The sequence below is a fragment of the Mastacembelus armatus genome, chromosome 8 (assembly GCF_900324485.2).
Source record: "Mastacembelus armatus chromosome 8, fMasArm1.2, whole genome shotgun sequence".
NCBI lineage: Eukaryota > Metazoa > Chordata > Actinopteri > Synbranchiformes > Mastacembelidae > Mastacembelus > Mastacembelus armatus.
In genome coordinates, this window is record NC_046640.1 from 17,178,007 (window position 1) to 17,194,711 (window position 16,705).

General features: G+C 39.6%; 1 protein-coding gene across 2 annotated transcripts in view; it reads left to right on the forward strand.

Moving 5' to 3' along the window:
* pitpnc1a (phosphatidylinositol transfer protein cytoplasmic 1a) overlaps positions 1 to 16,705 on the forward strand; it is a 30,520-nt gene that overhangs the window by 7,542 nt on the left and 6,273 nt on the right. The window contains exons 1-5 of one of the 2 annotated variants that reach the window (XM_026325960.2): positions 9,487 to 9,709; positions 10,118 to 10,266; positions 13,519 to 13,607; positions 14,427 to 14,434; positions 16,371 to 16,442. In XM_026325960.2, the coding sequence (XP_026181745.1) occupies positions 10,139 to 10,266; positions 13,519 to 13,607; positions 14,427 to 14,434; positions 16,371 to 16,442 (297 nt within the window). In that variant the 5' untranslated portion in view covers positions 9,487 to 9,709; positions 10,118 to 10,138. Of the gene's footprint in view, positions 1 to 9,486; positions 9,710 to 10,117; positions 10,267 to 13,518; positions 13,608 to 14,426; positions 14,435 to 16,370; positions 16,443 to 16,705 lie in introns of those variants that run through there. The other variant, XM_026325959.2, reaches the window with a different exon arrangement.

Sequence of the window (16,705 nt, forward strand, 5' to 3'; positions counted from 1 at the left end):
AGTATTCTCTGATCCACTACTTAATTTACAATCTGATAATGTTGCTTAGCAGATCAGTACACACTCCCATCTCCAATGTGACAGTTATAGGATACAAATACAATAGTTGTGTTGATCTTAATGCTCCACCTCTTGCAAAATACATTTCCTGAAGAGTAATTCAATATTCTGGGGAAATATGCCTGTTTGCTTTGTGCCCACAGGAGTTAGATGAAGAGATTGACACCTCTCTCCTTCTGGTTAGCACAGTTTACCACAAAGACAGAGGAAAGAAAGGTTTTCACTGGTTGTCTGGCAAACTGACAGTGACAACAGGAGTCCAGGATGTTACTGTGCCAACATCACCCGCATATCACTGGAACATAATTTTTACACTTTGGTTTTTGAACATGTAATATACCATGGATATGTTTCTCATTTGATGAAAATTTGCTTGTTACTACTGTGTCTCAATTCAGGACCCAGATATTTTGAAGGAGACACTTTGGAGGACTATCTATTCACCTACTAAAAAACTAATCAATATATATTGAGTTGGACTGACCTGAGAAGAATTCTGGATTCTGATTAGGAAAGTAATGACTTGGGCTTGGTGTTCAGACCTGGTGCACATCAGCTACACATCTTTTTGGCATTATATTAAATTCATGGCTGACCAGGCATGGTTAAATAGTGGCATCATGACTTGAATTTAAAATTTAAAGTGTGGATGCTTTGAACTGAAGTTTGTAAAACTTGTTTGGACTCCAGTACTAGTGACTTCAGACCATTGTGGATGAGATTTGAGTTGAATGCTTGATGACTATTACACTAATGCATGTATGTATTTGAGAGTGCTACTTAGGCAGCATAGTGGTGTGGTAGCACTGTCACCTGACAGCAAGAGGGTTCTGGATTCTGGGGCCTTTCTATTTTGCATGTTCCCTGTGTGCATCTGTGGGTTCTTTCCACCTACTCCATGTACCTCCCACAGTCCAAAGACATGCAGTTTGGGATTAGGCTAATTGGTGACTCTGAATTGCCTATAGGTGTGAGTGTTTGTCTCTATGTGCCAGGGCAGTGATAGACTGGCTGTCTATTGAGGGCGTACCCAGCCTCTTGCCTCAGCTGGGTCACTGTGACCCTGAATTGGACAAAGTGGTATGAAGAACGGATGGATAGATGCCTGTTCTTCTCTTCCTGTGCCCCTAAAATGTTACTTATTGTCAAAATTGTGTCTGAACAAGAAGAAGCAACCTACCTACCTAGAACAGAGGTTGTGGTGACACACTGTGAATGTGTCGGTAGTGTTATGGGATGGGTGTTAGGAGAGATTCAGCATGACAAGGGGAGCAGCTGGGCTTACCACAATATAATGTCATCACAATGCATCAGCATCAGAATTTAGTGTATTATTGTGCACTCTGGTTGGTGCTGAATTTAATATGTGATCAGACACACTGACAATGAAAAGTGATGTCAGTCATATGCCATTTTCAAAATTACACTGGTTAATGTTGACAATATGGCTACTGAGAGCTTGAGTGGAAATAGATGTGTGTTTGTGAACACATCTAAACCAAATTTCTGTCTTTAAGCTTAATCTTTGCAGTTGTGATGATGTCGTGAAGATGCTGAATTCTTCTCACAATGATGGTTTGAAGAATGCATCTGTACACACACACACACACTCAAGTGAATGTTCGTATCATGTGAATGTGTGGAAAGATACAAGTGTCCCTGGTTGCTATAGGAACATCAGCCACTCACATATAATTAGAAATCTGTTTGATGTTTGAGTGCCCATCTGTATATTTGCAGTGAACACACATGTCAAGGTTTGGATGCGTCCATGAAATATGAACCCAGTTGACCCACACAGCTGTTTTCCTCCCAAACAGAGAAAAAGATATGACTAAAGGCCTCAGCTAATAACATGAAAGTGTTTTAATAACAGTATTCACATGCTTGAATTATTTGAATGTTAAAAGAGCTGAAAGTCTGGTGAACCCATAAAGCTATGAAGTTCAGTGCTTCAGCACAGCAGTGGATCTGCATCTAATGCAACAGATGGTCTGTGCTGTATTTGTCTGTGTCTTGTGATTGCTAAAGCTGGTTCCATTTTGGATCCGGTTCCTAGCTGTAAAAATGGCTGGATTTGATTTGAAAGTGTCCTGAGACATCTAATTCAGCCCCTTGAGCAAACATGCATCAAGTGTTTGCTGCCATTACACTATTACATCTTCCCAGGTGAACATCTTTAACTTGGAGTGATGACAAGTAATTGGAACAAGCCTTAACATGAAAAATACATTTTTAAACCACCCACTCAAATGGAATGAAAACTCTAACTAGTTAGTGCCATGGGTGCAGGTGGCCAGCAGCATGGATCCTCTTCTCTCTCCCTGTGGCATCTGTTGCTTTTGTCAGCAGACTCCACTGAGATGAAGCAATTCTCTCTGCTCCAAATTGCTGTTTAATGTGACTTTTCCAAGAGCTGCATTATTTAGTTGTTTTAATTTTCCCCAGTTCTGCTCCTTGTGAAATTATCTTTGATTCAATTATTGTATAAAACATTTGGTGCTTGTGAAGCTGTTGTGCTGTAGCCTAAATACTGTATGTACTCGTTTATTTCATTTACTACACATTTGCCTTTCTGTAATTAATGTGACTGTGAGGTACTTCAGTAGGCATTCTTTTATTACTTACGTACTGATGCATTAAAAAAAACCCTCACAGTTCCACATTTGGTGAATGTTTGTACTAGAGTTTAGGTTTTGTAAGGTCTTCATAAGGACAACATCCTTGAAACGGACATCTAATGATTCAGAAACTAAAACACACACTGACACACAGTTTTTATAAAAAGATCATCTTTTTGTAAGGCCCAGGTTTAAAAGCACATTAACACACAGATGTCAAATAAGCATGTAAACACAAATATAAACAGAGATGGTTGCATGGCACCTTTCTGGGCTGCATTCACACTTGACAGTTTTCTCCCCTGGGTGCCTCCTGTGCTAGCCTCCAGCTGTGAAGAAAAGTGAAAGTGAGTACACTCATTACCATTCATCAGGCTGTGGTTTCCAAAGTCCAATTAGCCAGGCCATCTTGTGATGTTTCATTGTCTCATATGGCAGACAGGTGCGTTTAAACGAAAAAGGGCTACAGAAGTAGGCCTGAAATAATCAGAGGTATTTAACATAATTATTTTTTCATCTTTGGGAACAAAATAGTTGATTATTTTAAATATACTGAAACAACTGTCTCAGGTGTTTGCATTGGTCTCCCTATGTAATCCTCTGTTTTTAGGTTAGTTCAGGAACCTGATTTCACATGGAACGTTTCTCACTGTCATTCCTCAGCTGTCCACTAGGTGTCCACTAGACTTTCCCTCCCAGTCACCTGACCTTCCCCACCCACGTTTACACCTGTTCAGTTTCCCAAATGTCCAGCCAGTATTTAAACCTTTTTTTTTTTTTTTTTTTTTTTTTTTTTTTAACAGCTTTTCACTAGGTTATCATGTGTTAGTGGTTTGTTGTTGGTGCTGCTGCTTCTTGTTCTTGCCACATTGTCTGCTGCCTGTCTCCTGCTGCGCTGCTGCATGTGAGTCTGTTCCATTGTTTTAATAAAACTCTTCACTGCTTTTACCTGCCAGTGTGTCTGAATTTGCTTCATTCTCTGTCCTTTTATTGCAGTTTTCTCAGATGACAGTTGTGCACAGTTCAAAGGAAGTTCTGCTTTAAGGGTCCGATACGTTAAGGGTACTCCATACTGAGGTATGGAGTATATACCTATTAATCATTTTTGATGAAATTCAACAGCACTCGGTGCAACTGGACAGAGTCCAGAGCCTACTCACAGCTTTGCTAACTTACAGTCAGCCCTACCAAGGTAGAGAAAATTAAGGTAATAGAAACTAATTGGAGTGACTAATACTATGCAAGACCAGACTGATAACACTTGTGGTCATTCCCTTTCTCTTTCTTTCTTCGTTGCTGTGCTTTTGTGCTCACTATTATTATTCCTATATCTCTGTCTCAACAGGGCTGTAAGAAGTGCTGTGTGCTCTGTCTCTGCATAATAAATAAGGTTGTTTTCCCAAAGCAACCTGAAATGTAAGCTGTACCAGAACACTCCAGACGAACAGAAGGGACAAAAGGCTTATATAACATGGAAGGAGACTTATTTATCAAACAGCCGAATGAGATCTGTAAGAAGAAAATCACTTGGACTGTGCACAAAGCTTAGTTTTTTGAAAAAGTGCAGCTGAATAATTTGATAAATTCAGATTGACTGTGGACATTGTGTGTTTCTGGTAGAGTAAATTATTACATTGCTGTCAGCTGAACTTCAGCACAGCTCAAAAATAAGATAAAATGCAAAATCAGTATAGCTGCTGGTGCATGCCTCCACCTGTGGACTCTTTATTCAGAGGCATTGATTGAGCAGTCTTGTGTTTAGCTGACTTTAAATTAAACTTTGCAGGGATTGACATTAACATTAGGATAGCTGTAAGTAAAATCTACTATTACCTTTGTTCTTAATTAAATTGTTCTAATTGATATGCAGATGCATATGGAGATATCATCATCTTGGTTGAGGGAGGGCAAAACAGGAACAGCAGCTCAGTCATGTCTTCTTATGCCTAACAGTCACTTTACTGAACATCTTTCTTCTGTAGCATTGCACCTTTATGCTTTAATACCTGTTCATCATCTCTGCTTGATATTCTACCTCAGTTCAATCCTCCTCAGTCTTCTTCTCTACCGATACATACACGTATATAAATATAAATCGTTCTGGTAGGCCACTCAGTGTGCTGCTAGGCAGGGAGTACAGATTCAGCACAGTGGAGTGATCTGTAGCGAGCGATGCTGACATTATGTAATTATTGGGGTCAGTGACCTCAGATGCTGCAGAGATGAGGGATGAGAAGATGGGTGGAAACAGATGGAGCAAGAAAAGGTGCAGCGCTCTCCCCCACCTGCAGTGACCAGTATTACAGCCACAATAGTGGTGAGACCCTACATGTTATTTGTTGTAATCTCAGAGATGGAGCTTTTAAATTCTAATTGTATAAGACTATATATGTGCGCTTTTTCAATATTATTTGTTTTGACCACTCTGTTATATACTATACATTAACTCTGTTAGTATAGCAATTTCTCAAAACAGACATTAAAAAGACATTATGACAACATAGTGATAAATAGAAAAAATACCTTTCAGTTTAGGTTGACTTAAGAGGGCAAACAATTCAAAATGAGAAAAAGGCGCTATAGAATAATCTACCTGAAGAAGAGACATAGACACAAGGTTTTCTTGTTCTCAAACTTCAATCTCCCTTACTCTGGTTTGACTGATTGAGTATGCAAGTGAGGCCATGTAATTAGGAGAGGCAATTGTCCACTTGTTTTGCATAACCGACATTCGTGTTAAGCAACCACAACAGATTGTTTTCCTGAGCCAGCTGCCATCCTTGGCTTCCTCTTACACTGCCTCTGTTATTGCATGTGAATTTACTGTTCACCTTTGCATTTTGCTAAATCAGCACAAACGGTGTATGTGCGTGAAGTCATATACACTGTAAAAAGCATAACAGTGTTGTTTCAGAGTTTTTGCAAAATGTTGTAACCTTTTCTGAGTTAGAGTTGGCTATTATGTTGGGGGGGTTCTCAGCTAATACATGTAGTTGTGAAGGTCAGAGCTGGTTAATTTCATTCTCCTAAGTACATAAATATCTGCATTTGTGCCTGTTTTTCTGGCTGATTGTCTTGATTGCCTTGAGTGCTTTCCGATTAACTTACCTCAATCATTTGGACAGCAGCGACATTGTCATGCCCATCACACTTTAAACCAAATTAAACCTTCTCCACTCTGTGGATTTATCTGCTATTTTGTGTCTGTTTATAGCGGAGGTCAACTAAGACTCCTACAGCCCTGATACAGCTCAGTGTCATGTATGGCACTCTGCAAGGCCTATCTATGATCTGATATATGGTGTTTAGTTGGTTTACAATGTTGGCTGAGTTCATGAAGTCTGTATGATGCAAAAAGTAAATGCAGGTTTCTTCCTCACTCTGCCTGAGGGCATGAAGTAGTGTTTCACTGTGTGTGCGTCATCTGTTGGAACATTTCTAGGCAGTTTGTTGCAGCTGAATGTATGTTTGTTGTAAATAACTATATGATGTCCACTGTTTTTAAGATGATTAGATGTAAACTTAGTGAATACTAAATAGAAAACACTTTTAAGCTTAAATGGGAGCAAAGATCAACTAATGCAGTGTTCATTATAACTATCATTATAACATTATTTCTGGTTTGGGTTTTGGGATGTGTTTGCTAGCATATGGTTTGATAAATTAGGATCAGCCTTCGCAGTATAAATAAATTAGACATTTGGCTACTGTTGCGTGCATCTGCTGTGAGAGGCAGGGTGTTTATGTCTGTATGTGCCCTCTGATGTTAAAAGAATTCATTCACCATGTGAGCTGATAAGATAAAACCATGTGAATTGATTATCACAAATGATGGCATTTTGAAAGGAATAACTCTGGACTCTGGGCTTGCTGGATGAACTGGCAATAAGTCTCACATTGATGTGAGATTTTGATTCCCTTCCCTGATTTCCCTCACTGGGTACTGAGATAAAGGCCAATCTGTTTGTTTGTCATGCAGCCATGCATACACAGATTTTTACTTCCCTAAATCCTCCTTCTTCTGATTCATACACCTACAAACACATGCACACACTGCCTGAAATGAACATCAAAATGCAAAAGCTATTTATCGCAGCAAATCCCACAGTCACTTATCCAAGAATACTGAATGCCTGCAGCAATAATTACTGTCCATGGTTAAATTTAATTACATTTTAGCACCGTGCCTAGTACTGTTTTGTGTGTGCTTGCTTTCTTATCTTGTACTCACTAACACGCTCCTCGTCTATAGCAAGCACAGTTACCACAGCTCCTCATCCCCCTGCTGTTATGTTAGAACAGAGCGCCCAACAGGCAGAAAGAGTCAGTTTAATAACATTATAGTAGGCTTGCTGCTTTCATTTTTAAACGGTACACTGTTTTTCATTATGTATTTTGATACACCAGTGACTCATGACAACTCACCACAGTTTTTTTTTTTTTTTTTTTTTCATTTTTTGATGAAATCACTATTTTCAAAGATCAAGATGTTTTATTTATTCCAATGGCCAATTATCTTCTTAAAGTGAAACTGTCTTGTCATATTATTACATGTGTATTAGGCTTTGTCCTACACTAAGCTAACAAGTGGCTGGACTTAACTTTGTATTTAAGGGACAGATATGAGAGTGCTATTCAACTGCTTGACTTTTTCTCAACCAGTAAGCAAATAAGCATATTTCTGAAAATGTCCCCCCTTTTTTGCCTGAGGCACTGTTCTTGTCATCCCCTTTTTCCACCCCCTTTCCAGCTTTTAGTATGCACTCGCATACTATTATAGAATATGTGATGTGAAAGCAAGTGAGTTTCACAGAGGGACTGAACGAAACAAAGGTAGAGGGAACAAAGAGGTGTTTGTGGTTTCATTATTTTTCTTGGGTCAGCTCACCCTTCCACTCTCCCTCTGTGTGGTTCTCAAATTCCTGCCATAACTGGCGCTAAGTAGCTCCATGTGTAATGATACTCAGCCATTAGCGATACTGCTGCAGGTGCCTGCACCCTATACGGCTTTAACAGGTACAAAAGAATGAGCTAATAGCAAAGTTTGGAGGCAAAGAGTGAGAAGAGATCATAAAAGAGAAGGTTGAAATTGAAAAGCAGACCTGGAGTGAGGTTAAAGATAAATAATATAAGAAAACACAGAAAATTGAAGGCAGATAAAACAGATGACAGGTAGAAGAGAAAAAGGCCTTGATCTGCCAAATGGCTCAACTGTCTTTAGAAATAGAGAGATAATTAGAGGTTATTCATGGCCACTCGAACCTGAGCAAGGCCTGCTTCTAGTCATTACGGTGAGGTTTCCAAAGACAACAATGCAAACAGCAGCTCATTCATCAGCCACAGCTCTCAGGTATACAGCAGATAGAGGCTGAACACAATGGCAGATAGAAGGAACAGTACAATGGCTGGTGTGTTTATACAATCTGTCTGATCCCTGAATGGCCTGAGGAAAGAAAAGGAAAAATGGTAATGTTAATACTCTGTTGCTAGCTCAGTGTTCAGAGTGGCATGCAGAGGACCTCTTGAGTGGTACTCTGCTTTTCATCCAGCAGGGAGGTGCATGTGCGTTGTTCAACTGTCTCACAACTCATCATCTGTTTTGTGGTTTCAGCTCAAACAGGAATATCTGAAAATATAATTTCTGATTTGCGCAACGCTGTTATTCTCCTTTTCACTCCCTGTCATAAAAAATGTTTGAAATATTTAACAAACAAAATGCAACAATTACTCTTCATGTTTTAAATGAACACACTGGCAAACACAATGACAAAGACGAGACATATTCATTGGGTCGGTAGCATGGACTATTTATGAGACAGTGTGCACAGAAATGTGACTCACCCGTGCCTCTTTACTTAAGAGCATGATTTTAAAAAATGTTTTTTAAATCTTTTGTTCAGAAATCCATTCATGGTCAATAGCTGTTATAAAACTGCTATTCTGGTATTTCCTCATTATGTGGTTACTGAAATTGGCATAAGGTGTAAATGCTATTTATACAGCATGTATTTAGCATGTGGGTGTGGGTTAATCACTGAGTGACCTCTTTTACATATTTGTAGTCATCTAGAGCAGGTTTAAGTTATTATAGAGTAAGCACCTTTTAATGGGTTATTGAGAGTTTATTGCCTGACCAGCAGTCCAAATTCCCAAAATATTATATTTATTTTAATATGTTATATATTAAAAACATTACATCTGAGAAGCTGGAACCAAGACAATATTTGGCATTTTGATCAATTAATCGACTAAATGTTGAAACTTATGTGAGTAGTATGTTTGAGGATGGTCTTCTGTTGTGCCTGGCCGGTGACTGTTATTGTCGTGGAAAAGTTACGCCAGACTTTAACAGCTGTTCAGTAGGAAACACCCTGACATCAACATTCCAGCTGGAAATACTCATCCCGTCATAGCCCCTCGCTTTTCTCTTGTGGTTGGCAGATGGAAAAATTTGGCATTGGGATAAGTAGTTACAACCTGAGCTTGTTAACTGATAGATATGGGCTCTGCTTTTTTCCACTGCACTATCACATTTCTCTTGTCTGCTGGCTTCTTGCGGGTGGATGTAAAGTCACAAGTCATCATCCCAGGCAGTCGTTCTTTTTTTTTTCCATTAGCTTAACACATCTATCCCTAGTTGGATCTGTGCGTGTGTGTGTGTGTGTGTGCGCGCGCGTGCATGCGTGTGTGCGCGCGTGCGCGTGTGTGTGTGTGGATGTCAAGCCCTACATGACCCCTTGGCATTCCAGCAGAGTGGCATAAGTCACCATCAGGGCCGTATCGATTTCTGAGGTTCGGAAATAGGCCTACAAGCAGTCGGAAATCTCCGTCCTGGAACACTCTCACTCCAACTTGTCGTTTTCCAAATGTATGGAAAATAGCTGCTGTGTGACGGCCCAGTCTAGCCTTTCAGGAGTGACGTTGTCATTGGGCCAAGTGGGTCGTTCAGTGACGAGTGAAAGATTGTTGACTGATGTGTTACAAGAGGCTATGGGACAGGGCCACTCAACTGGCTAACGCTGCTACTGGTAATATGGTTGTGGTTCTTGAGCTGTGCCCTGAATCAGAAATGAGGCCTTTTAACTGACAGACATCTCCTAATCTTCCAGCTTTCTTCTGTATGGTGACTGTCTGCAGATGTCATAACCATTCAGTGAGAGTAGTAATCCTGGCATTTTCTCTTGTGTGTTTATTTTTAGAGTAGATGTAAAATTAATTTCTGGATCCGTTTTTGGAAATCAAGAACATATTGTTTCCATTCAAAGCAACATCATCAGAATTGTTCCAAAAATATGTACCTATTAGGACAGTTTGCTGCAATGACAATGTTGGAATATCAAAATGACCACTTCCCCCTATCTTAATTGTCTCACTTTATTGAACAAAAGTCAGTCTCATATTAAGTTTCTCTTGTTTGTCTCCTGTCTGTCTTCCAGTACCGGATTGGCCAGCTGTATATGATCAGTAAACACAGTCATGAACAGAGTGAACGTGGGGAGGGGGTGGAGGTGGTCCAGAATGAGCCATATGAGGACCCTGAGCATGGATCTGGCCAGTTCACTGAGAAAAGAATCTATCTCAACAAGTGAGTGTCCTTATTTTGCCATGTACAGTGTTTAATCAAATGTTCTAATCAGTTATTTTCCTGATGCATGTGTGTTTTATTACGTACTGCACTGATGCCCAGACAAGAAACAGCTGACATGTCCTGCTTTAGACTTGTGTTCTTATATTTTATCTCACACAGAAAAGTCATTGTTCATTAGGCTGCTGCTGATAAAGATGTTAGAAATGTGGCAAAAAAAAGATCTGATGAACACAGGTTGCTTATTTTAGGATAATCACACCTTAAGCAAATATCAGATATTGTAAGACTTTGTGAGCTGCTATAAGCTTTGGTGTTGTGTTTCAGAAATGAGTAAATAGTTAGGTGTCATTCTTCATCTCTCTCCTAGCCTGTTTCCAACTGGCCCTGTGCTTTGTTAAACTTAATAAAAATGAAATTGAGTATTCAGTTTTCTGTGACATAGCATATAATTAAATCAGTTGCTGTGTCCAGTAGAGATGTGCGGGTCTTCTCACTATCATTTGTGAATTTGCTGTGAATGTGATCACGCACCTGCAGAATATTTTTCTGTGCAACACTGCAGCAATATCATGTACATTTGAAAAGCTAGAGACTTGGACTTTGCATCAGGTACACTGATGAGGTGAATCCACATGAAAGCCTGGCTCAGAAACTGGCTCATTGATTTTTCTTATTAGATCTGTAACGATTGCAAAGGAGAAGTAGGCAAGGAGAATGGATGAGTTGGAGAAAAATAATAAAGACTGGAGACAACTGAAACATGGATTTTCAAAAGTATCCTGTAAGTTAAGATCAGGGATGCATCGCTACTACTTTATATGTAGTTTTATCAGGTACACTTCTATAATTTTATTAACTGTTTTATGATGGAAACAACTATGCTTCATACTGTATGTTTGACTGGTTCTCTCTTTCCCAGCCAGAATGTGTGTGTGTCTGTTTTTTTTTTATCTTGGCTGTTTTTGTATGCATTAATCTGTGCATGGCTTACTTTTACAGCAATAATTCATTTAGCTCCTGGCCAATCATATACTGTAGGCACTGTGTCACCTGATCCAGTAAGTCTAATAAATCCACACCAGCACTTGGTGGGAGCACAAATCCATCAATAACCAAGTCCTATCAGAGTAAGTCATTTGAAACTATTGATTTCCATAGAGATCAGGGCATATGGTCTGCTCCAGGCAGAGGAATACACTTGAACTAGTGTGATATTGAATGTAGGAGTTAAAGATTAACTGACTATTTATATTTATGCCAAATAGCTGCTCTTGCAGATAGTAACTGTTAGTTACTAGACTGTAACATTATGAAAGGTTTTATGGCACTCATAGCATTTGGTTAAGTTTAGATGAAGACTGTGATCTAGTTTAATACAGAAGATGTTTACAGTAACATTTCACTGAAACCTCAGTTTTTCCTGACCTTTACTGAAGGCGGTCTGGAGAGGAACCCTGGCCTCTGGTGTCACAGTCCGGTGCCTTATGATCCACCCCTCCCTGTGAGCTTGTTGCATTATAACATTGCCCTGAACCTAAAGCCAGGCAGAAATTATGTTTGTCACCACAATAACATTGTGAAAACTGCAGGAGGGTATGATTACACTAAATAACATAAAATACATAGCACAGATGGGGGCAGGTGTTTTCTTCCATGGTGGCTCACTTTAACCAGAACACCTTTAAACATGACTGTGTTTTTCTTTATTATCCAGTCTGTGCAATGAAGGTGTGCTGTCCATCTGCTCCACTTTTAATAAACAAAATGAACAACAATGGAAATTTTGTTTTCAAAAGTTTGGTGTTTATTTTCTTCACTTTGTTCTTATTTGTCCTAGACAGGCCTCTTACACTTTTGGCACAATTTCATTTTCATTTCTTCTTTCTATGTGGTGAGCAGAAATAATGAAATAACGTTACAGAGAGCTGGGCCATTCATTCCCAAAAGTAAGGCAATGAGATAGAGATGAAATGAAAGCAGAGTGAGAGGCAGAGAGGCTGAGGTTTTGTGGTTCAAAGTGACAAATAAGTGGGCCTTTGGGAAATGTGAATTGTCATTGACAAGCTCAGAAGAGAGGAAGAGTTGGTGCATTTATATTGTGTATGTGTGTGTACCTCTAAGTGTTACTGCGTGTGTGTGTGGGCAGAGAGTGATGAGTGTAAGTGATGGATAATTTGAGCAGTCACTGTCACCTCCCTCCACCCACAAACCACCTGTTACTGTGTTAAAGCTGGTGTGTGTGTGTGTGTGTGTGTGTGTGTGTGTGTGTGCGCGCGCGCGCGCGTGTGCGTGTGTGTGTGTGCGTGCACGTGTGTGTGTGTGTGTGTGCGTGTTAAGCCAATGTGAGGACGTGATCAGTCTGCTGTGTCTGGGCTCTCCCCTGGCTGTTTGACAGTCTAACTAGAGAGAGTACAGGACACTGTCTGTCTCATATCCCAGTGACCCGAACAGACTCACAGTGACAAACCTGTATAATTCCAACATCTCACATTCAGTAACAAAGGGGAAGAGGTTAGTAGTGTCAGAGTTAAAATGATCAGAGGGTGCTTTAAAGCCAATTATCCTGGAAGTGCAAATCGGTACACCTTAACGATGGCTTCATGTTCACTTGGTGCCATTTACTGTGCTTGATTGGCTGATATTCAGTCAGGAACAATCTGGGCCAACTGATGGGGTGGAATAAAGAGATAGCCTGCTATCACATTTTTTCCTCTCTTACCAATCAGCATTTGTTCCATTGTTAAAATGTCAAATTTGTTCTATTCACCTATCAATTCATGCATTTCTCAAATCTGGCTTTTTCCCTCCTGTTAAACCATTGTTGGCCCCTGTCACACCCCTCTCACTTATCATTTCCATTTTGATTAGATGCCCAACACAAGTGCTCAGCTTCTTGATGGCATCTGTCAGCATTTAGAATTCATTTTTGTTGAATAATAGCTAAGTCTGTATTTCCCTCCCTTTGTCTGTCACTATATCTATGCAAGATCTGGTGAAACTGCAGGGTGCAGGTTGTAATCAGTGCAATCAACTTCCCCAGGGGTGCTTTGTATGGCCTCCATTATGGCTGCATGCAGCTGAATTCCTATGATCGAGCCAAGGAAATGAGAAACCTTAGGAGAGAACTACTTTAATCATACAGCACAAAAGTTATTTGTCCTATACGTCCTCTAACACTTCTGCCTTTTTTAAAATTCTTCTTCACCTTTAGTGTAATAATCCACCCAGTGCTCTCTTTCTGTGTTTCAGCAAGCTGCCCAGCTGGGCCAGAGCAGTGGTCCCTAAAATTTTCTATGTCACAGAGAAGGCTTGGAACTATTACCCATACACCATAACAGGTAATGTTTAAATTACACTCGATGTCTATGATGCCACTTAAAAGTACACACGTTCAAACAGTGGCATGAATTTTGATGCACATTTTTCCAGTTAATAACTAATCTATATTATGTTACATAACACAAAATGAGCAGGTAATTTAGTAGAAAACCACTCTCTCAATAACATGGGTCTGTAATGATGTGGCTTTCTGCTCAGTTGTACAAGAACATCATACAAACTCACATATAAACTTTCATTTTGTGCTGCTCTTTACAAAGATGGTTCTGTTCACCTGCTGGTGTCCATTATACGTGATTATTGTGAGAACAAAAGGATATGGAAGCAATATTTTCCACCCTGAACACAAAGAAGGGTCATTTAGAGACAGAGGTCATAAGGGATGGTGGAGGGGGAGGGGAGTTGCAGGTTTACCTGAAAGATTCAGAGTTGAGCATAAGGCACATGAATGTTTTTGTCAACAATTTACATCACTTTTTTGCTGCTGTTATATGTTAAAAGGGCACCTAAATTCAAAATAGAGCAGTAGATTTAATTGGTGTTTTTATACAATGGTGCCAGTTTCTGTGAATGTCCCAAACTGTTTTGATTTTTCTTTTCCTGTTACAGTCTATTAAATAATGTTTTACTGTCACATTAGCTCAAGACTGTGAGGCTGAAGTTCTGTTGCTGAGGCTTAATGTTTTATTTTTTCATTTTGAACTGAATATTTCTTCTCTATTTTCTGTTTCATTCTTTTGTTCACTCCTGTTTGTCTCCCCTGTTCACACACCCCCTATTTCTGTTTTACTCATGGCCTCTGCTGGGAATATGATCAGAGTACACGGTGAGTGGTTTTAAACGTTTCTGCACACACACACATACGCATCAAATCGCACACACCAAAGCTTGGATCCAGCAGCTGACACGTAAATCAGTGTGGTAAATGTTAAAGGTGAGTGTGGCTATGCTTTCTGAATGCTGTTGGCAGTGAACAGTGCAGTGAGGTTCCTTTTCTAAGAAAATTCTGTTTCCAACAGGAGAATGTATATGGAAGCAATGCTGAGAACCAGAAGACAGTAGTAATCACAAGTCTAGTCATGGTGACAGCAGGCGATATCTTGAGGCGTTCCTAGGCTCTGAGTAATATGTAATTTTTTCAATGTGCTGTGAGCCTGCCCAGGGGTCACCTCTCAGTTGGATATACATGGAATACCTGTGCTCAGTGAGTCCTGATATGAATTCTGATCAGCTGCACGTTTTTATGCAAGTTTTTGTAAGCTCCTTTCAGATATCTGCCCAGTCAAGAAAACAAATTTCCCTGTTTGTATTAAAAAATTAGCATTGAAATCAATAGTTGATTACTTGATTAGTCACCTGACAATAAATCATAATGTGCCTTTTCACCATCTTTTACAGACTACATGGCTTATCACTCATGAAGTCCATCGTTTTCAGGCTAATCGATCTTCCTGTACCTCTATCTAAAATTAAATTAATAATTTACTACCCCAGAGCTCATGACTAGAGATGAAGGTTGAAATGTAAATTGTCTTGTAAGAGCTTTGCCTTCAGGCCCAGACCTTTTCTTTGCACTACAGTTTGGTACAGCACCTGCTTCCCTGCTGCATCAATCTACTCGTCGATACGAACTAATCAGGGAAATTTTCCATTGAAGACATTAACCTTCTCAGCTCTCAGCACTATAACTGGTCACTGAGAAAAGCACTAATGATTTGCTTCTGGATGTCAGAGGGACATTCACCCCTCCACAAACAGCAATAAAATTCCAGTGAAGCACAAATGAAATTTCTTTTCCATAGGACTTTAGAGATATGCAAAACATCTGGGTGTGTGTCAGTCATGTCAGCTGATGTGAAAGCAAATGAGTAACTTTTTTTCATCTTTGAAAGTAACCAACGCATCAAGTGTGTGATTCTCAGTCGATGACAATACATTATACTGTGCTGTGAGGTCCATACTTCTGGACAGTAAGGAATATTATGTTTTAAATTATTCATAAAGAATTAATGATCTCAATAAAAACTCAGTATGGTGGGGAAATTCAGAATATGAATTTGACTGTATGAATGAATAAATTTACATGCATGACATTTTTGATTACAGTATTAAGGTTTATGTGCTTATCCTTTTTGTCACACAAACACACATGCACACATTTTTCTTGTTTTTGCCTGTAAGACTTACAAAGACAAGGCAGCATTGCCTTAGTGCACCATGTGTAATATTTACAATAAGAATGTGCTTTCCTCCACACACACCTGTTTACATTCACCCTCAGCACCCAGTATTAAGCCCTATAGCTCCTGCTTTCCTGTGCTGCAGGGTGAAATTGATCCATTGTGTTGTCTTTGTGCTGCTGTGCCACACACAACCCAGTTTGTACATCCACAGATTATATAACTAGTATTCCACTCTGAGGTTGTGTAATAATTGGAAGTGTTAAAATTTAATCTAATCAAACTGCTGTGTTTAAGAGCTGATGAATGGCAGTCAGCATAGCCAGAGGCAGGGAGCATGTGCGCTGCAGCTGTAAATCTACCTACTGAGAGAACAATCATTATTTCTCATCTGGTTTGGGCGATAAAGCACAGACACAGAGACACACAATTAGTCTCACATCTCATCCCACAGATCAGTTGATAAGATTCTTCTACCTGGGTGATGTGATCTGGTGGTCAAATCTGCATTAAGCTGTGCAATTATTACATGACAAAGTTATCATGTATATTTTTCACTGCCTTGATCTTTTTTTCCTGCAGTGCTCCTTTCTGCCCAAGTTTTCCATCCACATAGAGACTAAGTACGAGGACAACAAAGGGAGCAATAATAATGTGAGTAGAGCTCAGAGTGTTGTGGCTGGGAGCAGTTGTGTGGGTAGGTCCCAAAGGAAAGAGGAGATCTCAGCATGGCCTCTCAGTAGATATTCAGGTTTTCTTTTTTTTTCTGTTGTACATCTATGTGTTTCATTGCTTCATCAGTTTTCTTCCGGTATTCCCACCAATCTCGTTGCATTAAAGCCATAAATCACAACTGCTAAATTCACTTTGTCATAGGATTATTGCATCACTGTGCCATCATTTTACTGTTTTGTTCA